The 20432-nt window shown below is 41.8% G+C and overlaps 1 protein-coding gene across 3 annotated transcripts in view; it reads left to right on the plus strand.

The window, feature by feature from the left end:
* ARMC8 (armadillo repeat containing 8) overlaps window positions 1-20432 on the plus strand; it is a 63045-nt gene that overhangs the window by 10792 nt on the left and 31821 nt on the right. For 2 of the 3 annotated variants that reach the window (XM_030954228.1, XM_030954229.1), the window contains exons 3-5: window positions 4298-4369; window positions 15019-15161; window positions 15261-15358. In XM_030954228.1, coding sequence (XP_030810088.1) covers window positions 4298-4369; window positions 15019-15161; window positions 15261-15358 — 313 coding nt within the window. The remainder of the gene's footprint in view (window positions 1-4297; window positions 4370-15018; window positions 15162-15260; window positions 15359-20432) is intronic. The other variant, XM_030954230.1, reaches the window with a different exon arrangement.

A 20432-nucleotide genomic window follows, 5' to 3' on the forward strand; every position in this document is an offset into this window, starting at 1 on the left:
CTTAGAACTGACATCATTAAGATGTTGAACTTCAGTAACTTCTGTGTAGGGTAAAGGTCAACTCCTCAGCTTCTTTCTGCAATAATAATTTTCATTGACTACTCATTTCTCCAGGGTGTAGACATTTAAAAATATTGGTTTTTATTGGTTAGGAATCATTGAAACTGAAAGACCATATTTTACTTGCAGACTGTTATATTTAATGTCGCTTCTTGCTTGTCTGAAGTGGCTATATCTGGTGCCTTTAAACAATTACACATTAAATATCAGAATAAAACCAGAACTTCATGCACAGTTGGCAGATTAGTTCTTCTTGTAAATCTTGTCAAGCTGTATTTAGATGGAAATTAGATTTTTCTTTAGTTTAATGTACTCCTAAAATATTTTTAAACACTCATGCTGTGTTCATATACTAGCATGCACTGCATTTTATTTATAGCTAATTAATTAAACTGATTGCTTTTGGGTTGCAATGTTCTGAAACATTGTTAGAGCTGATAAACATCACCCAACTGATTTTCTCAAGCTGTAGGAAGAAAATCAGTCTTGCTGCTTTTCCAGTCTCTAGGTTGTTTCATAACTTAAAGCTGAATGGTCACAGGTTCAACTGATGAAATGATATTTTTATTTCTTTAAGAAGCAATAAGAGATTGAAAAAGCTGGTTTAGCACTTCAGGAAGCAATATTCCCAAGCACTTAGCTGGGAGCTCTGTAGTATTTTATTGTTGGCAGCCTGTGTTATTCCTTCTTGCAGGTTTTTTTCCATGTAAATTACTTTATTGCACTATAATACATGTCAGCATAAATATTAGATTTTAAATCTATGTGTTAAATTGATTGTAATGCAGGTTATTTTGTTAAATGATTTGGAATTTAGTTTGAACCTAAAAACTAAGATTTAATATGCAGGATATTAGATAAAAGCCCAAACCAAAAACCCAGCCAACCTCAAATGCATCTTAAGGGCTCTGTTTTATGGAGCTTCAGGTTTGTCTTTTGACTCTCCACAGAGTTGCTGTTCTGAGCTGAGAAACTCACTGGTGCTGAGGTGTTCTGGGTGCAGGTGCCAGCTCTGAGTTTTTCTTGTGAGGCTGCTGGCAGCTGGCTCATACCCTGAGCTGGGAGTTGGAAAGGCTGGATCTCCCTCTGGATCATGGTCCTGTCACAGGTCAGGCCTGGAGTCACCAGGGATGTTTTGTGCTTCTGAAGTTTTCATCTCCCTGTTGCTGCACTGTTACTGCTGTTCCCTTTTCCCTCCTGCACAGAGGAGATGGGAGCAGGGTGCCTGACATTTGGAAATAAAGTGGGGGTTAGTTTTGGACTCAGTTTCTGAGGTTTCTTTGTTGCCTCTTGTACGAGATCGGAGATCGTGATCTTTGCTGCTTTTTTTCCCTGGATGTATCTCATGATGTCTTGGATCTGAAATCAGGCAAGCTTGAACTTGCTGAAGGTAATGTTCTCAAATAAGGGAGTTGCCCTTAGTTTTTCCAAGGTTTGTGATTCACCAAGGACCTGGTAGTCTAGGACAGCATATGGTAGTTCCTTGCTTCTTAGGGAACTAGCTTCCTGATCAGGAAAATCTCTATAAAATATCATATGCAATTACGTAATTATTTTTCATAGCACACAAAAAAAAAGTCTACTACAGTGCAGCATTTGAATATGGCATTTTAAGGGTGTTCTGCTTTCCATATCCAGAGTTTCCTTGTATTGAATAGGTCACTTCTGTAGGTGGCAGCTTGGAAGAGAGAAGTGTGTCAGGAGCTTGGGAGTGCACACAGACATGGGGACCTTTGAGCCCTGCCTCTGACAGTTTTGGTCATGTTACCAATCTGAAGGTTTTTGACTTGCCTGCAAGTTGAAGTTGGTCAAATGTGCATGTGTTGGATCTGTCAGAAGTCTCAAGCTTATGCCGTTTCTTACCTGTCTGACGTAACTTTTCTGAGGAACTTAATGACCACGGGATGGAGAAATTCATCTGAATAATTTACGGATCAGGACTGTGCCCTCACTAACCCTCTCCACTTGAGTGTTATGGAACTTGGCCATGCTCCTGCCACTTGTGGAAGGGTCTCTGAATCAAATTCTGATAGGCAATACTTATTAAATGGTTATAAGGTTAACAAATCATTCTGGGGCATTGGGGATTGGGGCACAAGTCACAAAAGTTAGGTAGTGTTGTTTTCAGGTTTGTTTGTTTGTTTGTTTGTTTTTACACAAAATACAATGTAAAATCACAAGCACAGAGTATTATAGCATCACCAAAATCTGTTTGTTAATTTCCAGAGTGCTTGGTTAGTGCCTCCCCTTTAGCTGCCTGAGATACCTTTGCAGTTGTGGGTACGGTGCAGCTCTTGATGACTCTGGTGCCTCAGGGCAGCAGGGAGAGGCAGCCTCTTCAGAAGTCTTGGAGTGGCCTGAGCACTTCAGTGCCTGAACTTGACACCTCTGTTGATGCAGTTTCCATTATTCCTCGGAGGCATCTGACCCTTGCTTCTGCCACTGTTTTGGACTGACTCTTGCATTTCACAAACTTTTAAGAATTACCTTTAATGTGAAGGGTTCAGCATAGAAACCACTGAAGTACTGCTTCTGATTTTAGTGACAGCTTCAACTCCATTTGTGGAATTTTCAGGGGCTTCCAGCTGATCCTGTCTCCTGACCTTGCTCTTTCTTCTCTACCTCCTGCCTCGTGGTGTGAAGTTACCCACCTTAGGGGGACACAACAGGAAGGTGCAGCATTTCCCACTGATGCTGAGCTTAGTGGAGCTGGGCTGGGCTGGCAGTTGCTGTTCAGTGCTGGCTCCTTGCAGGGGGTTCCTGACTCTGCTGGGTTCAGGTGTGCACAGAACTGCAGCTGAGCTGCTTTTAGTGATGCTCCCATACTGGAGCTCTGAGACTTGGATCTAGCCTGGAATTCCTCAAGTACTCTTGTGCATGCACGTGGAGAAATTCAGGGAGAACAGGCAATTACCTTTTGCTAATTGAGCTTTATGGAGGTCCTGTTTGTGCCAGTAAGGTTTTGCCTGCCTTGGCTAAGTCTTTTACAGTTCTAGTGGAGGGAGTTGTTAAACTTGGGGCACTTGGGACAGCTGCTTGGTGCAGTGAAATCTGCTTTTTCAGTGCACACCAAAGGACTGTGTAGTGTTCCTGCTGGCCAGGGCAGATCTCACAGGACAGGGCTGCTCTATGTTTCTTTAAAATTGCAGATAGCAGCTGGGAGGGATATAGAGTCAAGAAAATGTGCTCACTTAAAGCAACTACTAACACTCCCAAATTGTTTGAGTAAATTATATGCATAATGATTAGCTTATCGATTTTGCTGCTAACACTATAATCAATCTAGTTTTGGTTTTTTGGTGATAAAGAATTACCTGAAGTTGATCTCTCTCTATTCTCTGCTCTTAAAGGCCCCAACAGCTAGAAAGCTTCCTAGGAATGGATCATCTTGATTTTCAGAAACCAGTTCTAAGTTGCAAGCTTGCTTTCAGATTGTCTGGATGTTCATGTATGCTCAATGTGCTCGTTTGAAGAGAAAAAAGAGCAGGTGCTGATAGTTTTTAGGATGCAGTAGCAATCTTCTGAACAAGGTTGCAAACCACAGGTTTTCATAGGAATTCTTAGTGTGTGCAACCAGTGTGCACTTCCCAAAGTGCTCCCCATATTCTGGTATCTCTCTGGTATGAATGCCTGTCATGTGTGTAACCTTGCAGTGACTCTCAGGTGGGAAAATGCTCTGATTTCCACTTAGTTCCTGAGATTTTGATGTACAGATGTTTAGGTGTCCTGCTGAAATACATGAAAGGAAGCCTGGGGTGAAGAGAGTAAAAGCCTGGTCTCTGGAGACTGCTGATGGTTCTTTGTTCTTTTTTCTTAGCTTGCCTTTCCCTGCACCCAGTAGACTATTCAGTTAATACTTTAAATTCCCAATATTTGACTTCCCAACTAGTAGTGGGGTTTTAAAATTGTTTTAGAAGTCTAGTGACAATGTGGGCACAAAGAACCAGTATATCTAGTTTTTGTCAGTAATAAGACTTCTTGGTGTATGGTGTGCATGTGAGATAGTTTGGGGTTTTGCTTACTTGCAGGAGTTGGGATGTAGTGGAATCCCAGAGCTCTGGGGTATTTTCCTGTGGGCTGAGGAAACTGTGCCCTGAAGCACTGCCCAGTCTGTAGCTGCAGCATGGACATGTGGAAAACTGCTTGATAAGCCTCATGGAAATAGTAAATTCTATAGATAAGCCCTCAGTACCTCAGCATAATTTACCAGGGTTTGTTTTTCTTTCTGGATTTACAGAGATATGAAAAATGCTGTAATTGGAAACAACAAACAAAAAGCCAACTTGATTGTTTTGGGAGCAGTTCCAAGGTATGTCCTTTGCTACTCTCCTTTTCACTGATTCACAACAGGTCTGGAATAATGATCCTTCGATCACAGGCACTTTTTCGTTTTAACTTTGATTGTAGTTGACTGAATACTTTCTTTAATGTAACTGAGAGAGACTTGAAATATCTGTTAAACTCATGTATTACAGAACAGGCTGTTGAGTAATGCTTTTCATTTAGAATTTCATAGAATCTCTAAAGTAGTCTTGGTGTTTTTATTGAACTTTATCAGCTCAGGAATAAAATCTATTTTTTTGACATTGATATTAATGATGGATGAAAGTGGTTGTATCTTAATCCTGTTCTTCAGCCAACTGCCTGGTGAGTTCATAACTGAAAATGTGTAAGGTTATGTTTAAGATTTAATTTAAAATATTGAAAAAACATCTGAGATAATTTGCTTGTCTGCTCCACTTGCTTCAGAGGATTAAAACCCATTGATCATACTTTATTGTACCTTGCTGCTTCAGCTGATGTTAACATTTTCTGGACCCTGATTCCACTAGTACAAATTGAGCAGGTGACTTCAGCTCCTAGACTGCTCACTACAGCTTTCATTTCATCCCTCTTCTCCTTCAGCTTTCTTTCAGCCTCAGTTTGCAGCAATGGAGAATGAAAACCTTGAGCACTGCAGTCCTTGTGCTGTGTGGCACCCACCTGTATCTTTTTGCTTAAATGGCAACCAGGTCTCAAACTATTCTGCCTGAGAGCTGCTGCTGCTGCCTTGTCAAAAATGCTTTTTATTTGCAGACATTATCTTCTCACTGACACTCTGAATTTGTGCCAAGGCTGGCCCTTGAAATTCTCTAGGGATTAGCAGAGGGGCCACCCCTGTACAAAACCTGCTGGATTATCTTCCCTTTTGACCAGCTACAAACAGGTGAAGAGAAGACTTCACAGGAGGTGAAAAGATGAAAATGGACATTTGTTGAAGATGATGAGAAATTTAAGGAATTTCTATCAGCAACAGGTCTTAAGGGGTTTTTGCAAGTCCTGCTGATTCATCTTCCAAATCTAGACTCTGCCTGTTCTTACATTTTGTAGGACTTCTGTTCCCTCAGTTATCCTGCTTTTTGCTGCTGCTTGTTTTGTGCCCAGTAAGGAAAATTCAAAAGTGCTTTTTCTTCATTGTTGTTAATGCCTTCTGGCTGCCCAGGTAAATTATACAGTTAATCTACAACTGCAGAGGAATGACTGGCCCTGGGAAATGTTAAAAAGTGAACTATCACACTTGTCCTCTCTTCAGGACAAGTTATTCTCAAATGACTGGAAGTTTCTTCAGAGATCTTCAGAAAAGGCTCTTCAGACTGGAGGACTAGCTGAAATACACTGAGTTATTGTGCCCAAAGGTGATCCTCCCTGACTGTAACCTGACATCATCTACCCCCAAGTGCCTTTCTGAAGGCTTTACAATTTCCTCAAGGTGTTGCAGACAGACTTCTCTAGATTATAGACTATTTGGATTAGAGAGCCCCTCTGGTTGTTCTCTGTCAAGGAGGTGGGAATCCATTGGCTCTTTTGATGTGCCTTCTAATCAGTGAAGCTGGTGGAGTACAAGGACCTGGGGAATTCCAGTCTGCAAAGCCAAACCTCTCCCTCAGTGAGGAGAGGAATAACCAACATGGCATTCTTTGGTTTAAGTCTTTAGGAACAGTTTTCTTTTCACAGAGTTCAGTTGCAGGCTCCCACAGGAGAGTTGATTCTCTTCTCTAATGGGAATTGTTAGAATTCTCCTGCAGCTTTTTCCTGTGGTTCAGCTTGTTTTTTACTCATTTCTTGCTTCTCTCTCCTTCCCTAAGTATTCCTCTATCAAGCTTTCAGAAAATACTCTTTAGACCTAAGGAACTCCTTCAGACCTGTCACTCAGTGGAAAAGAAAACAGTATCTTCAAATATTAGAACAGACTCATATGGGGTTTGGAAACAAGTCTAGAAGTATCTTTTGTTTGAAATTGGGCCAAATACTACTGGAATATATGAAATAACCCTATTATTTTAAAATATTGCAAAGAAATGCATTTGAAGATGTTCCTACAAAGGAAGCAATTGCTGTGGAAGAATGGTGGATCCCTATTATTTCTGGGCCAGTGGCCTCCTGAGTCTGTGAGCTGGCTTTTCAGTGGTGTCATCTTTGGAAAGGGACATGTATCAGTCCCTTAAATTAATTTTTATGGGCCCTTTAAAGTTCAGTCTGAACTGTGGTCATCTCTCGACTGCTTGTTCTGAAGAGGGTGCTAGGGAAAACAAAGTTGATTGAAGAAAGCTTGCAGAATTGCCATGTCTGGAATTTAAAACTTGGAGGTGTTAAACCTGTACAGATGTGTGCACAGACTTGGCCCTGGATGTTCAGAATGGAAATAGCCAGCTTGTGTGTGGGTTTTGTTTCCCAAGAAGTGATTTTCTGTATCTCTTCCTAGAATCATAGAATTTCCATTCTCATGGAATGCTGGCCTTGGGCCCCTGTCAAGGCTGCAGAAATGTTACTTTTTGAAATTCTTGCATTTTAGTAGTATTCCTAGAAAATAGAATTTTTAAAGTTTAGAGGGGAAAAGTTATTTTAAGGCCAAGTTCTTTAAGTGGCAGACCAACTTAAAGCTAAGACACGACAGCATTGGCAGAAATAGTTTCCAACTTGTACTGTCCTTCAGCTTTTTTTTCTTTCTGCCCTTCATTAGTGATAGGAGAGACCAAGAAATCCACAGTAATTATTGGTGTGCCCCTTTACTGAGCAGTTCTATAAGAACAAATCCTGCAGCTTGTGTGTCTCACCATGTCAGACACCTCTCTGGAGTCCAAGTTCAATATTTAATGCTTTCTGATAGTTCCTCTTACAGCCTAAATCTCAGGGAAATGATGGAATCATCAGTTCAAATGTAAATTGTTCTTTTCTAAGTCATCTTAACAGGGCTTCTGAACTAAGTGCTGTTCATGCAGTAGCAGTCTGTAGTGCTGCTGGCTCCCAACCCTCTGAACTGTAAATGGCTCACAGAGGTGGATTTGGGAAAGAAAACCCTTGAGTGAAATGAGCAGGAGGAGGTTCTTGATCAATCAGTGTTCCAGGTCTGTGGAGCAGCTCTTGGTACCCAGAGAGATGCAGCATTGCTGGTTTGTCATTGGAAGGACCAGCAGGGCCCTTCAGTCCTGGGATCATTTCCTTCCTTCTTTCATGTGGGGATGGCAGAGCACAGGGAAGGCAATGTTAAATTCCAGTGAGCAGAACAGAGCTCTGTTTTCCTGTTTGTTGTAGTTAGCTGTTGAAGCTCTGTTCTGTGTGACTTTGACAAAAAACCTTACCTGAATGAAGTTACTGCTGATCTAATTATTGCTGAGAGTTCAGCATTTAAAGTCCAATCCACTTCATTAAGAGCTTCAGTTATTCCTTTGCTCCAAAATTAATACAGTTTTTAAATCAAATCTTGGTCCTAACCACCCAGGGCCTTTAACAGAATCACTAAATCATTCTTGTCAGTTGCTGAAAATGGTTTCCTAACTTCCAGCTGATTGTTCCCCTATCACATAAGGTCAGTTTTTTGGCATTGTTAGGTGGTAGTGCACTTCTTCCCAATGCTTTCTCTAGGTAGGTGCACCTCAAAGAATTTGGTGTAGCTAATTTTAACCTTTCCCTGGCATTTATTAGTGATTCTGTTTAACTGTTGGGGTTTTAAATTTTTAAAATTTCTTTGGAGTACGTTTTAAAGGCCATGTAGAAGAGCTGAAGGACTCTCTTCCATTCCATCACTTGAATTTTGAGTTCTGCACAGCAGACTGTTAGGTGGCCTATGGAAGTGAAAACTAGTAAGAATTTATTGGGATTTTAAATTGTTTCTAGGGCTGTAAGCACACCAAGATGAAATTTTATGTTTCAATTTATTGTTAAACATAATCAAATTCCTTCAGGCAGTGTTCTTTTAGAATAAAAGATTGCTGCTTTGGTAACTGTGCAACCTGGTAAAAAAGATGAGCAAGGAAATGCTTTAGGTGGCTCTGGCCCTGGCAGTGCAGGTGAAGTGCCAGGTTGGTGTAACAGAGCTCCTCTCACAGAACCACCCTTGGTGCTTCTGACCATGTCCTACCTCCACTTCTTGTCTTGTGTTTGCACTGAGACCTGCCTCAGCTCAATAACCACACAAAACTAGCTCTCACAAAAAGCAGGTCTTGTTCTCTGGAGTTAAAAACAAGACAGATGAGCAGAGAATGGGGAGAGCAGGACTTGCCCTACAGCAGTGGAGAAATGTGCCTTGAAATGCTGAGGGCCTGCTGGGGTGGCAGTGCCATAGATCTCCATCAGTGGGAGCTGGAAAATTGACCAGGACAGCCACTTCAAGTGGTTCCATGTTTGATCCTGCCTCAGAGCAAGGCCTGAGGACCTGTCAGAGCTCCTCAAGCCTCCAGTGCTCCTCTGTGCCCCACTGGTTGCCCTGGTGCCTGCAGGAGCTGAGGGCTGGCCTCTGCTGGGGCTGTCAGCAAATGTGCTTTTATCAGGTCTGAACATCCTCTGGGACCTTCCTTGTCCCTGGCCTGTTCCCAGCTTGCTTCCAGGAACTCCCTGCACTTGGACTCAGTACTGTGAGGTCTGTCATGCACATTAGGGAGTGTTTAGTCCAAACTTCTTGGATGTCCTTAAGAGGTCAGGACACAATTGTTTCCTGATGCCTTGTTCTGTTCTTTGTGCAGTTTGCACTGGGATTTTCTGCCTTGCACCCCTCAGGACAGGGATCTGTGCACAGGTGCTGTGGTTTGCTGTCTTAGGGGAAGGAGCTTCACCTGCCTTGCTGGTGTTTTCCAAGGCTTGCTTTTCTCTAGGGTGGTGAAAGAGTGGGGAGCAGAGGCTCTCCTATGGTTTTTCTTTGCTTTTCTTCAAATCAAGTCAGGAGTCAGGACCTGATTGCATCATTAGACATCTCTTAAGGAGGAATAACTCTCTCCACAAGGATGATGTGTATAACTGGAGCAAGGTATTCTTCTAATACAGCTGTGGAGTACAGGTGAGTCAAGGCAAACATTTGCAGTCAGCAGAATTGTGTGAGAGCTGTTGTTTAGAAGCTATACAGCCCTGTACCTGTGAAGTGCCTGTTCTGATAGCAAAAAGAAAGTTGTTAATACAAGATGTACTTCCAATGCCACCTTTTCTATTGTGTATTTTTATTAAAATTTTAAGTTTCAAGTTTAAAAATATCATGCAGAAGGCAGCTTTATGATACTTCGTGTTACTTCTTCTTAAGGAGCTGGAAGAGTCAAATCTGTACGAAATCACTCAAAAATGTGTTCTTGACGTCCTCTTTCATGTGCTGATGCAGGATGTTGGCTGGTGATATCAAACTCAGTGAGACTGTAGTGTAATCTTTTTGTATACAATGGAGAATTTCAAGCTGCAGGTGAATAGGAAGTAAAGCCAGCTTGATTTTTGGTATAAGGTCATTTGATATCCTCAGACAAAAACAGTTTAGAATTAGTTTATCTTAATGAACAGTAGTTGTTCAGGTGGTGGTCATAAGCTGGCTGATATTCTAAATCAGACAGGAATTTCTGGAAGATTTAGAATAAAGTTTGAATTTCTGGAAAATTTAGAATAAAGTTTCAATGGAATGAACAGTCCAGTGGTGAACATAGGAATAAGACATCAGTCTTGAGCAAAGTGAGAAGATGGTTGAAGCAAGACTAGGTGAAGATGTTGCTTTGTGTAATAACTATTTACACACTTTTTGTGGAACAAAAGACTTTTATAATCTCAAAAGTAGTCTTAAACTGAAGCAGTGTAATTCGCTGCGGAAGTTAAAAAGTGAGTGCTGTTGGTGTAAATTTATCTCTGTTTGGTTCCAGGGACTGTGTGCTCCTCTTCTGGTATAAATGGCTGCAAAGAAAGGATGTATTTATGTTTTGCTGAGTGAGTCATGGAATGGTCTTAGGGGGAAACACTGGAATAAGTTCAGCTCAGACTGGAGATCTGGCAGTGGTGATGCACTGGGATGGAGAGTTTGGATCTAGTAACCAAGAGGAGAGGCTGTGCTGCAGCCACCTCAGTAGCCTTCACTTGGAAGGGGGCGTGTGAGCACCTTGAGGGAGCTGGGAGCACCAGGCTGGGAACCAGGACAGGAACCCATGGAGTGCTGGGGCAATATTCCTGCTGTAAACAGGGCTCCAGGGGTGGAGCCAGGGCTGTTTCCAAGTGAAACATCATTAAAGAGGAAGGGGAGGGAAAACTTGGTTGTAGTCATGAAAAATGTGGAGTTTCAAATCCAGACCTCTTGCAGCTCGGTAGATATTGGAACTCTCCAAAGTTGGATTTAGTTACATGAAGGATCAGACTGGATGCAGGTTTTGTGGTGTATATAGAACAGCTCATGGAATATTAATGTTGGTGAGGATGTCTAAGCATTAGGATAAATTACTAGAGCTGCAAGCTGAGACTCCTTGTTTTGCTCCCAAGGGAAAAGCTCGTTGTGCAGCCAGCTTCCCTACTTATACACTGCATACTGCTCGACTTGGCTCTTTTAAAAAACTGTGCACTGTGTGAAGTATTTCAGAAAGAGTTATCTTTGCTTTGTAGGGCTTTTTAGGGAGTAGAGTTAGGTCTCTTGGTTCCAGCCTCTGGAGATTTGGAATTACCATTGCTTCCAGAAGAGAAACTGGCATGCACTCCAGGATAAATTTCTGTGATAAGCAGTCATAAAAATCACTCATTTCTGAGTCTCCTTGTGTAAGAATCTACAGCTATTTAATTTGTCACTTTAGATATTATTATACAGAAATTATTCTGAAGGCTTTTAAAATTATACTTGGTTCTGTCTTTGGGAAGTTCTGTAGAAAGTGATTGCTCTTGTTATGCCTGAAAAGTAGTGCTTTTTAGCACTAAAAAGAACAGATTGAAAAAAAAGTTGTTGTTCCTGCCTTGTTTGAGCTATTCTTAATACATAAATTCCATTCACTATTTGGAGTTGACTCTCCCTGGGACTTCCAGCATGTTCAGAGGTCACCTCTATGCATGCAGTGACTTTTGATTCCACATTCTATCAGCCAGCAGGGGTAACTCACCTCAGCAGTGCTTTCATCTCTGTGTTCATCACAGGGTTTTCCAGGGAAGAGCTTTTGGGCCTTCTTGCAATGGACTGGACTGCAAGCATCTTCCAAGGTAGAATAAGATACAATAATCCCACCAATAGTGTCTTCATCCCCTTTGCAAGGGGCTGGTAATAAAAGTTCAGCTAAGCATGACTCAATTAAAGCTCTTATTTATTAATATACTTTGATGAAAGATGTCTTAAGCTTCACAGCACTCACTGTTATCCTGGGCTCTTCCTCCACGTGCCTGCCTGTGGGGTTTGAGGAAGTGCTGAGTCTCATCTCCTTGCCAGGTGTTTCAGGAACTTGAGAAATTCTTGTGACAACTTATGAATGGGCTAGAATGTGAAGAAGAGCATTTCTGTTCTTTGTGAGGTTGGTGCTCAGACTGGATTGGGAGGTTTCAATCATGCACATGGGTGTTATGGTGTGGAATTCTGGTGCATCACACCCAACTTGGTCATCATCAAAGGAAAGAGAAAGCTGAGCTGAGTCTCTTCCTTGCTAAGTCACTGGAGTTCTCTTTTGTTCAGCAGCTGCTTCCTGTGGAAATTTTCTACTTTAAAATAATCCATGGTTTTCCCAGGTGTGCATCATGCCTCCAGCTGACCTCATTTCTGTTTCTTGGCATGGTTGTTCATAGAGTCCATTGGAGTGTCTCTCTGGATGGATTTGCTGTCCTTCCTCATTTCCTGGATATCATTCCTGACACTTGAGAAAAAAAGCTTTAATCATTTAATTGCCTTTAGAAGGGCAGAAGTTGTATTTTATATAAATGTAAGTGGAAAATATCTGAAGAAGCCTTATAGAAATTTGAAAAAAATCCAAATATTGCATTTTAAACCAGTGAAAAATGCTTGTGAAGATGTTGTAAGATCCTTCCATCAGGTTTATTTAATTTTCTGTTTGTTATAATGAGCTTTACTGCAGGACCACGGGCTGAAGATTGTCAACAAGAACATTAGTACCTTTTTGCTGTTTAGACAACCTTTTCTGTGTATCTGTGCTTTTGTTTTCCCGTGAAGCACACAAAAGTGTGTTGTGGTGGTTCTAGCACAGCCTTGTTCCAGTATTTCTGCTGCTTTGGAATCCAGAGGCTGGCTGATAAGGGACAAGGCTGCAGATCAGGGATCCAGGTTATGCAGAGACACTGTGTTCTTAGGACATGTGAACTATGAACAAGTACCTTAATCATATTTTTAAGTTTCCAAAATCCAAATTATAATCTTCCCTTCTGTCCCCTGCATATAAATGCCAATTTTTCTTCTTTTTTATTCTAATGATATTAATGTAAAGGAGGAATGCATTACATCTTTGCTGAATTTGTCTAGGCTAGAGCCTGGGAGCAACAAACGAGTCCAGGATGTTCCCATGGACAATGGAAGGATGTGGATCTTTGTCTTTAATGCTTAACAGTACTTTATTAATAAAGTTTTATCTTTAATGACTATATGGATTCTCCTCACTTGAAACTTTTTTTATAGTTTGTCATGGAAGTACCTAATTTTCAATGTTACTTGGTGTCAGTTCTGTCTTCTAAAGACAGAAATAGAAAATATTACAATATGCATGTCTACCTCTGTGGAACACCTGATCTGAACCTCAGACTTATTTTAAAGATGTAGAAAAGGATATTATTAGTATTTCAGAAACTTATTGTATGTAAAATGGGAACTTAAATTTTGATCTTCACTAATTATAAAGTTTAGGTAAAGCTTTCTATTTTAAGCATGTTAGACTTGAGATTGTAGTCAATGTGTTTAATTCTTGCTCTTTAAGAGAAGCAGAACTGTAACATTTGTTCCACGTGTGGGGTGTTAATGGAAAGAAAACAGCAATTACTTTCCTTGGAAGAGAAAAGCCTTCAGAATTTCATGTGCTTTTGAATTTTTAAAAAATCCTTTTGGGGAAAAAAAGTCTTTTTAGGACATGATATTGAGGGGTTGGAGTGTGTCCAGGGAAGGGAATGGAGCTAAGGAGAGGGCTGGAGCATCAGGAGCAGCTGGGGGGACTCAGCCTCGAGAGAAGGAGGCTCAGGGGGCACCTTCTGGCTCTGCACAACTCCCTGACAGGAGGGGACAGCTGGGGGGGGTCAGGCTCTGCTCCCAGGGAACAGGGACAGGAGGAGAGGGAAGGAGGGAGGACTGGAGCCTCAAGCTGTGCCAGGAAGGTTCAGGTTGGATATTGGGAAAATTCCTCCTGGAAAAGCTTGCCCAGCCCTGGCACAGCTGCCCGGGGCACTGATGGTGGAGTCCCCATCCACTGCAGGGATTTAAAAGTTGTGTGGATGTGGCATCAGGGGACATGGGGCTGTGGTGGCCTTGGCAGTGCTGGGTTAATGGTTGGACTTGATGATCTGAGAGGACTTTGCCAACTTTAATGACTCTGTGATTGTGTGACTGAACATTTCTGCATATAAGCAGCAGGTTATTTGTTGAAGGCCTTGATAATGAGAGAAGGCCATTGGTGTGGTCTGTACAGGGAAGACACAGAGCAGGTTTTCTGGACTTTCTAGTGAAAATGGAAGGAGATACTCTTGCATTTCTGAATTTCTAAATTGGCCTCTAGGTTATTGAAAGCTATTTTTAAAAAGGTTATTGCTACTGACATGTTTTAATTAGTAATTAGATCAATATTTACCAACACATACAGCAGAGGAGTCAGCCAGGGTTAGAACAGTGGATGAGAATATGCTTTCCACATAGGAGCTCAATATTCTCTTCTTTTCCAAGATGAGTTTTAGCCAGGATCTCTATGTACATTTGTACATGCCCACAGAAGCTTTTGTTTCTTGTCATTACAGACTGATGTTTTTTTTTTTCTCTGCTGTCTAGATTAGGTAAAGAAGTAATAGTAGTACAAAGTTACCTGATTCCACAGGATTGAGGGAGTGCTATTTTTCCTTAGTGATGATTTTGCATACCACTGATTATGTATTTTGCTTCTTGATACTGTAGAAAGAATCCAAATTGATTGGGACCCAATGACACCATTGGCAAGCTGTGCTTTAGGCTTGAAGTGATCCTGTTTAGCTCCAATACAGCTGCCTTTCTGCACATACAACTTTCCTGGGCTTGCTTTGTTTATGTGATCATTTCTCAGTGTTCTAAACTTAGATTAGAGATTACCCTCAGCCCACCCCATGCTTGTGCTTGGTGGTGGAGTTACTTTGCAGTTGTGACCCAGAAGAAATCACTGCCAAAGATAACCATCCCCACAATGGTAATCAGTTGTTGAGGTTCCCTTTCCATCAGCCTCAAACTGCAAACTTATTTCCTTTAACTGAAATTTGGGATCTCTCTGTTACCCTGAAAGGCCCATCCTGGATGTCAGTACTGTGACAGTACCTTTTTAAGAAAGAGCAATGGGATTTTTCCTACACCAAGTAAAAGTTGTGTAGGAACACACAGTGTGAAAAGGTTGTGAATGAAGTGTTACTCTACTCTTTTGCTCAATCTTCATCTTTCTGTTAAGGTTTTCATCCTCTTTACATAGCAGGATTCAGATTATTTTCTTTTAGACTGAAATTTTCTCTTCCGTATGAATGTTCCTCTAAAAATGCTTGTGTTTGCAGGTTGCTGTATCTACTCCAGCAAGAGACCTCAAGCACGGAGCTGAGAACAGAATGTGCAGTGGTCCTGGGCAGCCTTGCCATGGGGACAGAGAACAATGTCAAATCCCTCCTAGACTGCCATATTATCCCAGCCTTATTGCAAGGTACTCCTCCCTTAATGGATCTGTGTCAGCAAATGCTCCTGAAGTACTGGAATAAACAAAGATAATGAGACTGAATGATTGATGTGCCCATATTTACAGGATTGCTCTCGCCAGATTTGAAGTTTATTGAAGCTTGCCTGCGATGTCTCCGTACCATTTTCATCAGCCCTGTAACTCCAGAGGATCTGCTGTACACAGTAAGTTGTAAGCAGATTATTATGTCTTTTTAAAGGCTATGGAGAGGGTGGGAGTGAAAAATCTTGTTGTCTGGAGAAGTAATAAGGCCTTGTTTGAGCAACAGCATTAGCACTTTTCACCTGCCTTTAAGGCATTTGGCATCTCTAACATTTATGGCTGGTGTGATATCAGCTGGTCACCAGGGTAGCCCACTGATAAAGAGAACACCTACGTGTCCAGACTTGTGTGCAATCTTAAGGAGGAAAAGCTGTCTCTAAATGGTATTTAGAGGTACTATTATCAGAACTATACTGGCAACAGTTACTTTCTGAAAGTTAGTTTTATCCAACACTGTCCTCCCTCTCCAGTTGGGAGAGGGCTTGCTCAGTTTTTGTACTTCCAGTGGAAGAGCTTCACCTCTAAAATGTCTCTGCTCTTAGCTGGTATATGTGTCATTTGCATTTAAGTGACAGGAGGATAGAAAATGTGCCTCTCCACTTGCTGTAGTCCTGAGTTTGTCCTGGAGATGTGCCAGCAGGGCTGTTGGTGACTGGGCAGAGCCCTCTCTGAAGGCACTGCTGTCTCTGGGGTTTGCCCAAACCCAGGCACTGCCTCTCATTGGGAAGGAGAGGCAGGGAGAGTTCAGCAGCTTCTCTTGTCCTGGTCTAAGGTGAGCCGTGGAGTGAAAGCTGTAGTGGACCAGCAATCTCTTCCTGCTTGGAAAATGGATCATTGCCTCAGTCTGGGGCAGGTCACAGAGCAGCTCCAGCTTCTCAGGGTAACTGGGGACCCACAATGAGAACCACTCTGGTCCCACTCATTGGGAGCTGTTGCTTGCTGAGGAACTCTTGATGCTTACAGAGAAGGGCACAGCTGGCCTCTCATGTTTTACTTGCTCTACAGTTTGGCTGTTAATAGTCAACAGATTTTCTTCATGATATTTTGTCTCGTTGTTATGCACTGCTGCAATATCTGTTTTGTTCTCTATTCATTTTTCCAATGAATTTTTACATTTTCATTCCAGACACAGGTAGGCAAACTGGTTGTTTTCTGTGGACTCAATCTTACCATACACCTGTTCTGAATTTCATCTGCCAGTTAGTCCATCTCAGAAAGTCAGCTTGCATTTAGTGTGTATAGACAATCAGTCAGCTTTGTCCTCCACTATTCACTGCCTTTTTTCCAGGTGTTTGGTGATTGTTCAGCATGGAAAACCTCAATGCATATTGTATGTGTGCACACGAAAGGCCCCTTTCCAGTGATCCAAAGGCTTCCTCTTTGTGTCTTTCTTTGGCTTCACTCCATGCTCCCAGATTCCCCCAATCAGCCTCTAAGAGTTGATAAGTGCAGAGGCATCTGCTTCCTGCCCTCAGCATCCAGAGAGCAGTTTAAGATGACTGTCTCCATTAACAATCCATATCTCTTCCTGGGGATCAGTGCTCAATAGGGACTTTTAATTGCTCTCTGTTTGGAGGGTTTGATGTCTTGAAGGGAGAGGAAGGGGTAGAGAAATGGACAGAAATGGGAAGGAACCAGCATTAGCATGGAAATAACCACTGTCTTGGGAACAATATGCCTGAGGACTGGATTTTGTGTTTCATGCTTTGCTTTCTCAGCTGCACAGCAATGACATCAACTGCTCCCCCAGTCCTTCTTCAGGCAAATTGGATGTCCTGGAATTAACCATAACTACAGGAAATGATCATTTAGTGAGGGGTCCTTGCTCCTTAGTTCACCTGTAAAACCCATTTTCCCATTTCCCATTCCAGTTAGACACCTCAAAGTTGAGGATTTTATGATTATGCTTAAAGTCCTATTTCTGCAAATCCTTTTTTTCCCTTCTCTTGTGGGAATACCCAAAGCCATGCTTTGAAAAGAGCTGAATACAGATCCTTTGATAAGATGCTTTTCTTATCTCTTGGAAGGTACAGCCCCAGCCCACACTGCTGCAAGCTGTGTTTCACAAGGCAGCAATTGAGACATTGGCTTTGCAATTAAAGGAGTAATTATGGGCCTAATGAACACTTCACCGTAGACATTCCAACAGTGAGAACAAGAGGAAGAATTCAAAGTTCCCATTTAGCCACCCTGCTCCCTCTTTGTTTCTGGTCCCAGCAGCTCCGGGGAGACTGTCACCATCTCTGTGCAGCTGCAGCACTTGAAGGTCTCTCAAGTTCTGCCCTTTTCAGGTCCTGTTTTGAAAGGTAGGAGACCAAGTTTGTCAATGGCTTTTCATTCCAGCCCAGCAGTTCTGGAAAAAGCTTCTGGAAAGTTGGATCTTGAGTTGGTCTAACATGGAAACTTTCCCATAATTTTTCATGATTGGACTGCAGAGAGAGGATGCTCTCTCTCAAACCTTGGGCAGGACTGTTTCCAAGACAAGGTGTTGGGAGTTAGCTTAACATCTCCAAGAGTGTTGCAGTCCTTCTAGAGGTTTCAGAAGACCTTTCATTTAAAATCCAGGATATAGAAGTGCTTTAAAGAGTGCAGCTTAAAACATTCCTTTCTGTTTGTAACAGGTGCACATCACCCACAGTATTGGGAATATTTCTCCCAGCAGAAGTGCTGGGTGTCAGAACTGCACCTTTCCTCTTGAGCCTTTCCTTATGGACAGAAGCCTGAAGGATAAACTGCCAGTTTTGTGTGATTAATTCTGTTCAGTTCCAAGGATAAAATAGTTCTTCAGAGGTGGAAACATTTGGGCAGTTTCCTATAGAAACTTAGAGTTTGTACTGAGAAAATGTGCAGATCCATCCATTGAGCTGGATGAACACTGAGCTCTCAGAAAGGGCAGGTTTTAGGGTCTGATGCTGGGCTGTGACACCAAATTATATCCAGACCTGCTGTGGTGCAGGAATCCTTGTTAATGGAGGCTTCCTGCACAGGCAGCATGCAGGTTTTGGTGCTGAGACCCATTTAGTGACCATGCTGCACTTGGAAATGAGGAATGACGTGGACTTCAGGGGGAGAGATCTGTTGAGCTGCAGACATATGTTCAGACTTCTTTAAATTCCATGATTATTGTGCATGCAAACCAGCCAGTTCACCACAGCTGGGTGTGTTTTGGCTTGCTGAGTAGATGGAAGCACTAAGGCAAATCCAGTTTGACTGAGTTCCTGTTACTTCAACTCCTGATACCTTATTGATAACAAAAGAATGGCAGAAAATGTTTCCAGCCCATGAAAGCATTCTGCATGTTTCCTGACAGATGTTGTCAGTTGTGATTCTATTTTCCTTCCTCAGTGGGACCCAGATACAATTCCAGTGGGAGCTTGCTGTCTGTGGCTGCTGTGCTGGCCTTGCAGGAGGAGGTGCATTCCCTGCTGGGAGTCCTGTCCTTACAGGAGTTTGGAGAGTGAAGGCACTGCAGCAGGATGAGACTCTGTCCTCTAGAGACAACGAAGAATCAGTTTGAGAAGTCTCAGTCTTTGGAAATGATGAGTGAAAGGCATTCCTATTTCCTGGGCAGGTTTGGGATGAGAAACCTGACGTCACCTGGTATTGGCCAGGCTTGGTAAAGGAGAGGAGGCACACCTGAGAGGATCAGGGTATCTTACAGTGATTAATAACCAGGTGTTTAATGAGCAATGAGCCTGCACTGCCAAGTGTGCACGTGCTTCACCACAGCTCAGTGATCCACAGTTCCTAAGGGAGGAATCTGGGTCAGCCTCTCATGCCTTATTCCTTCTTTCCTTCTGGCTGTTTGTGGTGTCTGAGCCAGGAGCAAGACTGAATGTTCTCCAGTCCAAACTGCTTCCTAAAAATAAGAGTTGTAAAAGAACCAATTCTAGCTTATAGAGCTTGAGTTCAAGTTATTTGAGTGGATAGAAGCATTTCAATTCTCTGACTTGGGGAAAAGCATAGCAACCCTCAATTAAAAATAAATATTTTAAGAATAGGTCTTTACAAATTTTGTGTTAGAAAGGAATATGAAGAAATTAGGTATTGGGATCCAGGTAGGTATAACTGTTAATTCTCTGAGTTCTGTTTGTATGGACAATAATTTTGTTACAATATATATGATATAAAGGTATTTGTCCTAAGTTGCCTGGAACTACTTTGTTAGCAGACAACATTTTAATGGGTTTATGAATCTCAGTGTTTTAACTGTAGCTTGTGAGTGTAGATTCAATCTCACTAGGGTTGCTAGGAAGAGCCTTTGTTACTTAGATACCAATACTGAATAAAAGTGGAATTATGTAGCCTCACATTGACACCTAATCACTGTTTGCATTTAGTTGCAAGTCAGCTATGTTCACACAACCATTAGTTCTTTCTAGGTTCTTTTCTGATCAACATGCCAAAACTATTTTACAAGTTGGATATTTTAGCAAAATTGTAGAGTAGAATGAACAATTTTCTTAAAAACACATTGAGGAAGCCCTCTTGGAATTTTCCAAGACTTTTTAAGCTTTTCATACTCACAACACTTCAGGTTTGATGGAACATAATGAGAAGATGTATAAAAAATGTCTATAAAGAATTGCTTCTTAAATATATTGTCCAGAATATCTAATAGTACACATTTTTGTGTATTGGCAGAATTTCTGGGGACTGTCACTGAGTTGTTTTTGAGGATTCATTAACTTTCATATCATACGTACAGTGACATTGTTGGGGTGACAGTGGCACCACAAGTACCCTGCCACAGTGTTTGGTGGCAGAACAGCCCTGTCTCATAAATGCTGAATGAAAATGGTTTTCATCATCCAATATGAAAGCCTTCCCATCCAAGAATTCACTGCTGGGTCGTGGTGCCACACTGGTCAGTGAAACACAAAACACCATGTGCCATTTCATTCCCATTTCTGTAGCTCTACTGTAGAGCTTCCCAACAGTTTGAGGCTCAATTTCTGTCCACTTAGATCTTTACCAAAAATCTCCAATCTATAAACTGCAGCTAGAATACTCCTGTGATCAATACTCCTGTGATCAATACTCCTGTGATCAATGCTGTTGGATTTTTAGGTGAAACTGGACCATTGCACTGGTGAGGATGTGAAGTGTTTGTTGGTTCCTTCCCTGGTGTTAGATACAGATGGAGAGATGTTACACATTCATCTGTGTGGATTAAAAGAGTTTAACTGAATAATT

Source organism: Camarhynchus parvulus, chromosome 9, assembly GCF_901933205.1.
Source record: "Camarhynchus parvulus chromosome 9, STF_HiC, whole genome shotgun sequence".
Classification (NCBI taxonomy): Eukaryota; Metazoa; Chordata; class Aves; order Passeriformes; family Thraupidae; genus Camarhynchus; species Camarhynchus parvulus.